General features: G+C 39.0%; 1 protein-coding gene across 1 annotated transcript in view; it reads right to left on the bottom strand.

The window, feature by feature from the left end:
* LOC122814238 (dynein axonemal heavy chain 5-like) overlaps nt 1-12,199 on the bottom strand; it is a 3,525,594-nt gene that overhangs the window by 959,844 nt on the left and 2,553,551 nt on the right. The window contains exon 85 of the mRNA XM_044086840.1: nt 2,098-2,225. Coding sequence (XP_043942775.1) covers nt 2,098-2,225 — 128 coding nt within the window. The remainder of the gene's footprint in view (nt 1-2,097; nt 2,226-12,199) is intronic.

Raw genomic sequence — 12,199 nt, 5'->3', positions numbered from 1 at the left:
ACCAAATCATGGTGTAGGTGAAAATAACGTCCATGTACATTAACATAGGACAGCGACCCTGCTCATTCTGATCACTAAGCAGTGTCCATACCTCCACTTGCTTATTTATGAAACAGTGTACCACTCACTTCAGTTACCATTTATTGAATTACCTCCATCCAAATAAGCAGCTTACCTCCGCTTGCTTATTTACTTATCAAGCAGTGCAACCGCTCACTTGCCTTTCCCAACTTATTAAAATGAACAACCACCACCAGAGGGGGAACAGAAGAGGGCAAGCCTGCCCCTCTTCTCCATCTTACCCAAACTGAAAAACTGCAATCCCCACTAAAAAGGGTGGGAGGATGGGTAGCAAAATCTCGCCAAAAATGTGACTCCTACTCCAGTTACACTTGCCTAAAACCCTTTAAGCCCCTCCCTACCCTTACCATATTTCCTCCCAATCATCCCTCATTTCTCTTTAACCCTATCCTTCCCTTATCTTCCTAATTTCCACTACTCTATCTAGCCCCAATCGAAGATGTCCCTGGACAAATTGGTCTGTTCCAAACCTCATTTGTACTATTTTGTTTTTATTCCAGTCATAACAGTATGTATGTAGTGTGCAGTAGCATAAAACCTATAAAAGTAAACAAAAAAATAGCTTCATATCTTTATTCTGGTGTGAATGTTTGTTTGTATATGTATGTATGTGTTTGTGTGTTTGTGTGTGTGTGTGTGTGTGTGTGTGTGTGTGTGTGTGTGTGTGTGTGTGTGTGTGTGTGTGTGTGTGTTTTACTGACTGCTGCTGTAAGGTTTACACTTGTGTCACTAGGTAGGAAATGTTCATTACACAGTGGTACAGGAACTGTACTGTTATTGATGTACTTGTTCTATCTGAATGTCAGTGATTATCTTTCACGGATATCCCTGCCCAACCTATTTGTTTGCACATCACATGAAGACATTCATCTTTAGTCTTTTTGGAATATGTCATGCACTGTGATGTCTCGTTATATCATTGTTTCCTGTACATTATCCCACATCTGTATCGCATTCCTACTTGTTTGTCAGTCTCTTTGTTTTGGCTGTTATGTTTTGTGATATAGCTACTTGGCACAGACAAAATGCATCACTGCCATCCTGTTTGTGTCTCATCACAGAGTAAGCAATGTATATAGGTGTTGAGGGCTTCTTCTGTGCCTTTCATTTGCTTTTCAGTGTACCCCAGGTACTGAAGCCCATTCTATCAAATGGGTTTGAGTCTACAAAGTTACCTCACTCCAGGCTGGTGCAACTTTGGAGTAAGTTATTTTAATTAAGGAATATACAAAGCTTATCCTTACTTTACCTGGAGTTACAGCTTAATGGAGCATACTTAAGGGACAAGAATTAGCTTAAACGTTAATTGATTACATGCATGATCTTCATGTGTAGGTATGCATGCATACATCAGTGGAGTGCTTGCTGCATGTCCCTACTGTAGTCATGCAGTTGTCCAAACTGTTACTGATATATATTATACACCTCCATGTGACTAGTCTACTAGTCTTATATTTTGATATAGTTCTAAGGATGGCACGTCCTGTTTATGACACTTGTGCATACATAACTCATTGCTTTTAGTAAGACTTACTAGTGCGTATGCAGGCACTGGATTAATCGTGCATGTTAATATTTGCACTTGCACGTAATGCTCAGGTAGCAGTATCTGTCACAATGTTACCACTTACTGTACTGAATTACTATTAGTACTGCTCCTTGGTTTTTGCTGATTGTATTTCTCATACCTGTGTGCAATAATTTGGTGCACTATTCAATTTCAGCTTAGTTTTACACACAAACACTTTCACACACACACACACACACACACACACACACACACACACACACACACACACACACACACACACACACACACGCACACACACGCACACACACACACACACACACACACACACACACACACACACACACACACGCACACACACACACACACACACACACACACACACACACACACACACACACACACACACACACACACACACACACACACACACACACACACACACACACACACACATGCACACTTACACATGAATATATTCTACTTACTTGGTGCAGCATTCTCAAGCAGTGACCCTTCTCCCGTTATTCCATGGTGACCACCTTTTGCTTTTCCCAGATAGGATTCTACTTCCATAAGTATGTCATCTGGCAAGCCTTCTTCCAATTTAGCAACACTGTCAATAAGAACAACATAATTTACTTATTTGTTTTTTGTGTTATTCATTTAATTATTTTTGGCTAGATTACATCACTTCAAAACTACTGGACAGCTATTAAAGCATGTAAAAATCAGCAATAGGAACATAAAGCTAGGCAGACTAAGGTTACCTGGACAATTAAGTAATTTTGAATGAGTGGCTTAAACATTACAGTGGCATCATAGGATCATAGGATTATAGGAAATTACTAGGCTAATGGCCCTAGTGCCCTTACAAGTCTAGCCAAGTTCTACCCTTATTTCCACAATCAACACCTATTGCCTTGTCCAAGAGGGACACAGGTGGAACCCCTAGGGTGACTTTACGGTTACCCATCCAATCATCCAGATTGTGTTTAAAGAGGGCCAATGAGGTGCTCTGTTTGACATGAAGTGGGAGTCTGTTCCAAAATGTGTGGTAACCTTTTGGAGACAAATCTGTCCCTCCATTAGGTTCTATTAATGCCACATATCAGGTTAAGGTCTTTAGAGCGAGTAACCTGTGTACCATTTGACTTGCGGATATGCAGCATTTCCAATAAAGTAGGGTCAGAGATTGCTTTATATGCAAGGCAGAGATCAGCTCTGAGTGGTCTGTATGAAACAGAATAAAGTGACAGTGATTTCAGACAATCCACATTTGACAGATGGTGAAGACCTTGAATTTTTCTTGTGAGGAACCTTTGTGGTCTCTCCAATTGCTGCAGGTGCTTGGAAAGCTACATACCAAAAGGGACATTGTACTCAGTTATTGGCTTGATGAGGGAAGAGTACAGGGAGGTTATAACTTCTTTTTTTCTGGAGGCAGTGTTCTTACTTATGAAATGAGCAATATAGAATGCCCTTCCTACCACTGTGGAGACATGGTGATCAAAGGTAAGGGTGCTGTCAACCTGTGTGCCCAGGTCTCACACCACTGAGTGCATACTTAGGTTGTTGCTATTGATGTGGGAGTTAGCAGGAACATTGCTCTTACCAAAAGGGATGATAATCCATTTTTTGCATTGAGTTTAAGGCCATGAATTTGGCACAAATCATTTATTTGTGTAAGACCCTCTTGTAGGATGTTAACATCATTTGGAGATTTTATGACCACTCTCAGTTTGCAGTCATCAGGAAACATTGTCAGCCACAGACCTTTAGTTTTTGCTTGCATTTTGGAGAAATAGATTCCAAACAGTACAGGTCCCAGGACTGATCCCTGTGGAACACCACTGATTTCAGGTCTGTTGTTGGAGGTGGATTCCTTGTTTTGACTATATGTGTTCTATCAGTGATACAGGTAGTGACCCAACTAATGATATAAGGGTTGATACCTAGCTGGGTGAGTTTGTCAATGATGCATGAGTGGGGGGTAGTGTCAAATGTCTTGGCAAAGTGTAAGTAAGCTGTATGCACAGATTACCCCTCATCCAGGGCCTTGGTGACTGTCTCGAAGAAGTCCACCAGGTTTAACAGGCATGATCTCCCTTTGACAAATCCAAACTGAGTAGAGCCAAGTGCTTGGAGATTACCTAAATTTTTTTGATAAGGTCCATGATGATTCTTTCCATGGCATTGCAGATAAGGCTAGTCAGCCTAGTAGGTTTATAGTTCCCGGGGTCAGTGTAAGCAAAACCTTTGTGTAAAGGAATAATGGTGACCATTTTCCATTCAGCTGGGACAAAGCCGGTGCTTAGACTATGACTGAAAAGAGTACCCAATGGTGATGCTAATTCTTGTTGGAGCCAATGTAGGACACAGCCTGGGATGTTATCAGGTCCCATAGATGCTGTGTTTTTGAACCTTAGAGAGGGTATTTATGACCTGCTCTTTAGAGATATAAGGTAGGGGACAGGTGGTAGGGATGTCATGGGGTATGTGTGGCAGGGACAGGGGAGTGAAGTTTTCAGAGAACCTGTCGGCCAACAGGTTAGCTATGTCCACAGGCTCAGTATATGTGATATCATTAACTACTAGTCTGGCATAAATCTGTGCATTTCCTTTTAGGTTATGGATGTAACTATGGTTGTCCTTGGTTAAGGCATCTAATTTGGATTCACAGTTTGCTTTGGAGGACTTCACAAAAAGTCTAATTTGCTTGTTTAAGCTGAGGTGGGAGTGTTTCCAGTTTAGGGCTTTCTCCCTTTTACTCTTAGACAGCAATTTCTCCCTCTTACTGTAAAGCTTGTTAATGGCAGTTATCCACCAGGCACATTTGCTCTTCCTTGAGGAGCTTGTTTTCATCCTATGAGGTACGGATGAGTTAAAGCAGTTATACAGATGTTTGTATAAAGCATTGATGTAGAACTTTGCATAGTTGCCAGTCCGTCTGAGGGGGGAGGTGCAGTAAAGCTATTTATATCATCCTGTAAGAGGTTATAATCTGCTTTGGAGAAGTTTTTTAGTTTAGTTGCTGCTAAGGGGAGGTTAGGTGTGATAGTTACTTTGAATGAAACTGATTTGTGGTCAGATCTCACCAGGGAAAAGCCCACAGTGGGGGTGCTACAGTGGTTCCCCCATATTGGTAAGCACCAGATCCAGGATGTTGGCACCCCTACTGGGGTGTTAACCAGCTGGTCCAGGGCATTGGAGTTATCAGAGTTGAGGAACCTTTAGACAAGTGAGTTTGAGCATTAGCAATTTACTCAGTCAATGGATGGGTAGGTAAGTTGCCCCAAACCATGGTTTTCAGATGTATCTTGATAGACTCAAGTAGATCCAAATAGGAAGCTGATATAGTTCAGGACAGTTATAAGATTTTCAGGAATACACACTTGCAACACATTTTCCAAGATGGAGTAACTTATTTTTCCAGTACATGCTTGACTAGGAATGCTCCATGTTCCCCAGATATCAAAATTAGTTTATTATGGGCAGCCCTCCTATATCCATCCCATTTACTTAAGTGATCTACCAAAAATGGGAGGAAGAATTAACTTTCCAGCTGATGATGTACATTATATGTCACCAAAGTAGCACAGCAATATTCCATCAGCATAGTCCTGAGACAAATCCCTTAGGCATACTGTATAGTGAGCAAACCTCCTGCTGAAGAACTCAGAGCTTTACTCTCATAATGAAGGACTCACACTCCTGCAGAACCTTATCAGTAAATTCTTGTGGCACTGCCTCCCTCCAGTTTGTGTGTCCCCAGATAACTATATGCACCATTTATCCTGAAGCATCCCGAGTATCATACCAATGGCAGATTGGGCAGGGAAAGTAGAACAGAGCAGCTTGCAGTATCACATATGCTGGCCCAGTATGCCAGGGTGGAGGATTTTGGTATAATTTCACTAGGCAAAGCTGGTGACATCATGCTTATCAAAGCAGACAACATCAACTCACTCTAGCCTCTCTCAAATGTTGTCATTTTATCCCTGGGCCATCACCAGGGATGTATACTTATCATGAATAGAAGCTCCTCCCTCCCAATGTAGGTGGGCCAGTGAAGCTGCTGTTCCCCACCCAGCTTTCACTGGTTCCTGCTCTGCCTGAGACAATAACCACTCTCAGACTGTCTTTGTTGTAGTAAGGGATCCATCCCTCTATGTCACAGAGCCAGTCGTTCATATAACATATTGAATGGTAAGGACAGAGTTTCAAGCAGACGCCCCTTATTCAGTGGGTAAAGACTATACATGTGTGAAAATATTTTGTGACAATTAGACAGAATACTAATTTTTCTGCTGATTAAATGCCATCTGTAAACACATTTAGAAGAAAACACATATAATTATACTATCCTTTTAAATGAACTTTGACTGCCCTAGTCAAACTTCTCTGGTATTTTGAGTTGCAGAAATGTGTTTATAACCTATTTTTATTTATTTATTTAATATTTGCTTATCGGAAAAGTCAGATTTAGGACAAGCCAATTTTCAGCGGAGGCCTGGAGAGCAATACTCCAGATGCATGTCTTTGTAATGCATGTCTTTGTATTTTGAAAAGCATTGCCTTGAAACATGTGGTCCCATGAAACTGTGTGTCAGCAGAGTATCTGTATTTAATTTATGCATGAAAGTGGGTAGGGGTCATTGGGGTAGCACTGTGGGATTTACAGACATCAGATTACAATGAGACAAAAGAGTTAGGTCTAAGCATAATGCTGAAGGCTGCCTGGGTGATGGCCTTCTATGATTGGCTCAAACGCCTGAGGACAAAATGGGATGGCAAGGTCAAGCAATGGCTGACTGCCAATAAAGTGATAGGGAGACACCGATAAAAAAATAAACTGCAAAATATCTTTAGAGCAGAATAAAACTGATTTCCGTCCAACACATTTACAGCAAACTGAAACAAATGAATATTTTGTAGTAGTTTGACATTCCATATGATGTAAGACAGTTTACATGTATACTATTATATTCAGCAGCAAAGATATAGGCAGATTTATGAAGTCAGTCTCATAGCATTATTATCACTATTACTACTCTTACTTGAGTTATAAAGAAATTCCATGTATATCATTTTTCTCTTACAGAGCTATGAGTGCAGTACAATTGTAATGTTACATTTTTTCCTTGACATATTATAAAGATGACATACTATAATGCAATCGAAGAAAACAGTGTTGCATTCTAATGCAGATGAACTGTGCAGTTCTCAAGATTAGTTGGCAGAAAGCATTACACGTCCCTCTATAGGACTGCACTACAGATTATAACTGTAAACTTGATGAGGTCCTAACTCACTCAAAACTCGTCCAGCTTCAACTCTGACATCCATTTCCCATGGAAAATCACTACCAGTGCAGTTTGTAATTGTGCAGTGGCAGTGATTCCTTTCTTGGGGAGTTTTCATCCTACTTCATGTTAGCACAATGATGTCATTGGTATATATTTGTAATTGTGCACTGGCAGTGATTCCTTTCTTGGGGAGTTTTCATCCTACTTCATGTTAGCACAATGATGTCATTGGTATATATTTGTAATTGTGCAGTGGCAGTCATTCCTGTCTTGCGGAGTTTTTGCCCTACTTCATGTTTGCACAACAATGTACTTGGTATATATTAAGCTTGTGGGTGTGGAGAGATTGCAGGTAATCTTACCACTGCAAAAAAGGATTAAATTTAATTTTGTTACTGGGTTGATTTCCTGACCAGCTGTGCTTAACAAATTCTTCATGGAGTAGTAACATAACAAGTCCTACTGGAAGCATCCTATGGATTTATGTTTTGACACTGTCCCAGAGACTAATGATATGATGAAAAGGTAAGGTCATTTTGAGTTGATGTCTGCCAGGGTTTATGAACTGGTCCTACTTGGTTATATTTCACCACAAGACAATGAATGTGATCCACAACAGATAAGCATATATGAAACTACTACCTAGCAAGCATGTTTGATATTATGATTGAGTCTCAGCTCACAATTGGCTTATTATGTGTTGGCTACATGGATACCAAGAAATTCATCTTGAGTTGAGTGTTATAATAACTGCTGCTCTGTTGGTATTTTCCCACTGAATCCAGTTTCACTTCCCTCTCTCTTTGTGACTTGCATTGAAGCAGAGCCTTTAAAGGGGAACCTTCACATTCTTCATCAGCATAATCATCCTCAGTATTAATGTTACTGCCATTGTTGTTCTGCTTGTGGTCCTTTGTTGCCTGTCTCTCACCTACATTTGGGTAGGCTGTGTGATTCTAATACTCTCCTTCATCCATTTTCAATTTGTTATCTTTTATGATTTTAATGCAATTCAATTTTTTCTCAATTTTAGTATACAACTCAGTGTTTTATAGATAGGGAGAGGCAAATCTTGTAGAATAGAACTTGTAGCTTCCGAAATCTCACAGATTAATGTTGACATACTTCTAATATTCAAAAACACACACACAATAGCAAGGTCCTTGAATGTTTTAGCACTTTCATCTTTAATACACAAGACTTCTTCAGAAACAATGTGACCAACAGTAAAGCTGAATATATATTAATGAATTAATGACATCAGAATTAGCAACCAATGAAACGCTAAAGAAAATGCAATACACAGAAAACATAAACCTCTATTCATTAAGTAAAAAAAATGTAAGTTTCTTTTCTTTTTAATTTCACATTTTATATTTACATTCCCATTTAAGCCAGGGCTAACCCCAGTTTTTAATAAAATGTGCCAATATAATTCATTGCATTCAAGTGCTGTGTTTATATCACTACCTCTAAAATCCTTAAAAACATTCTATAAGACAGAACAAGCCCCTTGTAAAAGACATATAGCTAACGGCATGCTTAGCTAAGGCATTACTGTCATTTTTGTTCTTAAAGGCTAAAACACATTCATAAATCCTCTCACCCAAACTTCTAATGATCTTCCTACATGAAATCAGGTACATGAAGTGCACCTAGCAAATATGCGAGCTATTCAGACTTACATGTTTAACAGCTATTAACATAAAACTCTTTTGAAACATTGTTAAGTTTACAAAACAAAGATGTCTACAAACCTGCACTGCTTGTAATTATGGCAAAGGAAACTTTTTCTGCTTTGTAACCCTGTATTCTTATAAGTCACCTTTTTCTAAAATTCCTTTTATATTCACATCACTTTTCTTAGTAGCACATTTTGGGACTTTGCCTACTAAATCTTTAAATCATTATTGTCCCACAAAATGTTCCAGTTGTTCTCCACTATGTTTATTACGCCCGGTGAATCAACAGAATGAGTCATAACAAATCTCTTGCAAGTATCACCACATTTTAATCATGTTTTTAGGTAATGGAAAGCCCAACTTTAAAATGGGTGCAAAATGTGACCAATGCTTCATACATATCTCATTCATCCCTTTTTCCACAATACTGATGGGATAGCCACTCTCGACAAAAAATAACTTTAACATCTGGGTTTCTGATGTAAAGTCATCCTGTTCTGAAACTACTCTATTAAACCTCACAAACTGACTCATCACTACACAATTTTAGTGTGCCAAGGATGGCAGTTCAAGTAGATTAGTTAAGAGTTCACAAGAATATTTTTTTCTAAAGATAATAGATTTAAGTCCATTATTTAATTTAGAAATAAATACATCGAGATAACAAACAGATTGTACATCATGTGTAAAAGTAAACTTTAAAAAAGGGGTAGTCTCATGAATGGCCTGTTCAAATAGTTCCAGTTCACTTTTGTTTCCACTCTATATAAAGAATAAATCTTCAATAAAATGTAAATAAAACATAACTTCCGGAATGTGCTTATACTTGTAAAGAAACAACTCCTCCCACTCTGCCAAAATTACATGTGCAAAAATGGGTGCCATCGCTGCTCCTGTAGCTACTCCAGACAGCTGATGAAAACAACAGTTCTTGTAACAAAATAATTATTTTCTAGAATCAGTTGTGGTAAAAAAAAAAATATATAAAAACTGATTTTAGAAGTGAAAAAATAGTGTTTTTTCAACCCCCTCTTCAACAGGAATAGAGGTAGATACAGCTTATACATCAAGAGTTACCAATACATCACTAGAAAAATCAAATTTCTTATCTTTCAGCATTTTAAGCTTTTTCAAAACGTGCCTTGAATTCTGCATAGGTTGTAGGGTTTCATCTAAAAATAGAGCTATTGGTCCTGTTTTTGAACCATGTGCTGATACTATAGATCTTAGACAATGATTCAACTGAGAGTCAGAAAACACAAATTCAGTAAGATTAAATACAGAAAACTGAGAAAGAACTACCTCCTTCTGTATCAAGCCCTTCCCTTTGCTGCCAGTGCTTTGGTCTTCCCTCTGCCATGTCTCAGTTTGTAAGTGTGCTCTGGCAACCATTCCTTTCTTTGGGAAGATATCTCTCTGCTTCATGTTTGCACAGCTATGGAGTTGGCATATATTAAGCTTGGGGATTGCTTGTGATCTTACCCATGCAAAAAATGATTACATTTATTTTTTTTCCTGGGTTGATTTCCTGACCAGTTGAGCTTAAGAAGTTCCTTACAAAGTGGTAACTCAATGAGTTATTGATTTGGGAAAGGCCTTCTTGGAGGGTATCGGTTTCCTCTGGAGAGTTTATGATTGCGCTAAGTTTATAGTCATCTGCAATCTTGGTTAGCCATAAACAACAGTGATTTTGACCTCCAAGAAGTAAATACCAAAGGACTACATCCTAGGTATCCCACTAGTGATTCAGAGACTCTCTGAATACAATTTTGCTCTAGGAGGAAAAAAGGACTGCAGTCAAAGCATGGCAGTCACCCATTCACTCCTAAAGATTAACAGGTTCATATGCAACTTATAGTTTATTGATCCATGTGGATCTTTATAAGCCTAGCCATCGATTTGTATGAAGTTTTTAGCTCCTGCATTTTAAGTAAGAATAACCCAGAGATGAGAAGAACATTTACATGTTGCCCCTATTCATGATAGACAAGGGTGCCTAACTAGGGGTGAATTTGCATTTACCCATCGATGTATTTAGATTATATCTTAAAAGTGTGAGAAAAGTAATTTGCGTTATGTGGAGAGGAAGGTCATTTCAAAGAAGTGGTACTCTTATGTGGAGAGGAAGGTCATTTCAAAGAAGTGGTACTCTTATGTGGAGAGGAAGGTCATTTCAAAGGAGTGGTACTCTTATGTGGAGAGGAAGGTCATTTCAAAGAAGTGGTGCTCTCTGTGATGCATATCTACCCCTCTAACATGTTCGAATTATGTTGCACAAAAGACTGAGATGTCTTGAGTGGGTGTTTATTCCTCTATCGGATTTACAGATGTGTAGTAGGTGTGAGAGGATAGGGTCTGTCTGGGCTTTGTACAGGAGACAGAGATCATCTGTCAGTATCCTGTATAATCTGAGAAGGGGGACAAGGCTTTGAGATGGTCCACATAGCTTTTATGATTTAGTCCCTTGATTTTCTTAGCAGGAAAGCATTGTGGGCATTCACCTGTGTTAGATATTTGGACAGGTACATACAGTAGGGGGCATTATACTTAATGATTGGTCTGATGAGTGCAAAATACAGTGTGATGAACATATCCCTGGACCTGGATGCCATACCCTTAGTAATAAGTTGTGTAATAAAAAAATACTTTCTTACAATGATGGATATGTGGTGATCAAAAGACAGTTCAAGATCTACACAGTTTCGCAGATCACCAACTACAAGACTAATTTTCAGAGGTGTGTTGTCAATGTGATAGTTACAAGGGACTTCTTGCTAACCAAAGGATACTGTTATATATTTCTTAGTATTTAGTTTTAGTTCATTGTTTTGACACAGGCTATTGATTTGGGAAAGACCTTGTTGGAAGATCTTGGTGTCTTCTGGGGAGTTTATGATTGCACAAAGTTTATGTTTATCTACAATCTTGGTTAGCCATAAACCCTTAACAGTGCATTTGACCTCCAAGAAATAAATACTAAAGAGGAGTAGCCCAAGGACTAAATCCTGGGGTACCGCACTACTGATTGATCTTTTGGAGGAGGTAGAGCAGCCCACCTTAATTTCCTGGGTTATGTTTGTGAGACAATGTGCAGTGAATTTCATAGGGATTTACATTTTGCTGGGAGAATTTATCTGTGGTACCTGAGGATAGGATAGTGTCAAATGTCTTTCCAAGGTCTCGATATGTAATGTGTACTGAATTCACCTCATCTATTGCTTCATTAACTTTCTGAATAACTTATCGAGGTTAAGTAAGTAGGATCTGCCTTTGAAAAATCCAAGCCAGCTTGGGCCAAGGGTTTGTAGGTTATGTCTTTATTTACTGATTATTAATTCCATAATGATCCTAGGGGCACATAGCCCCTTCCTGCCATTAGAATGTGTCCCTGGAGTAGGTTGGGGTAGGCTGGACCTCAACCCATCTATCACTGGCAAATATCCATACCCATTTAAGAGACATTAGACAATCTGATCAAATAACCTAGGAATCCACAAACTACTACTCAGGGGGAGTATAGACTAGAAATGGTTGGGAATTTTGATGAGAGAGAAGCTTCAGAAGATAATCAGGGTTGTCTTAAGAATTTATGAATAATG

Source organism: Protopterus annectens, chromosome 1.part1, assembly GCF_019279795.1.
Source record: "Protopterus annectens isolate FY-2018-M chromosome 1.part1, PAN1.0, whole genome shotgun sequence".
NCBI lineage: Eukaryota > Metazoa > Chordata > Ceratodontiformes > Protopteridae > Protopterus > Protopterus annectens.
This window is presented reverse-complemented; position numbering and strand designations above follow the sequence as displayed.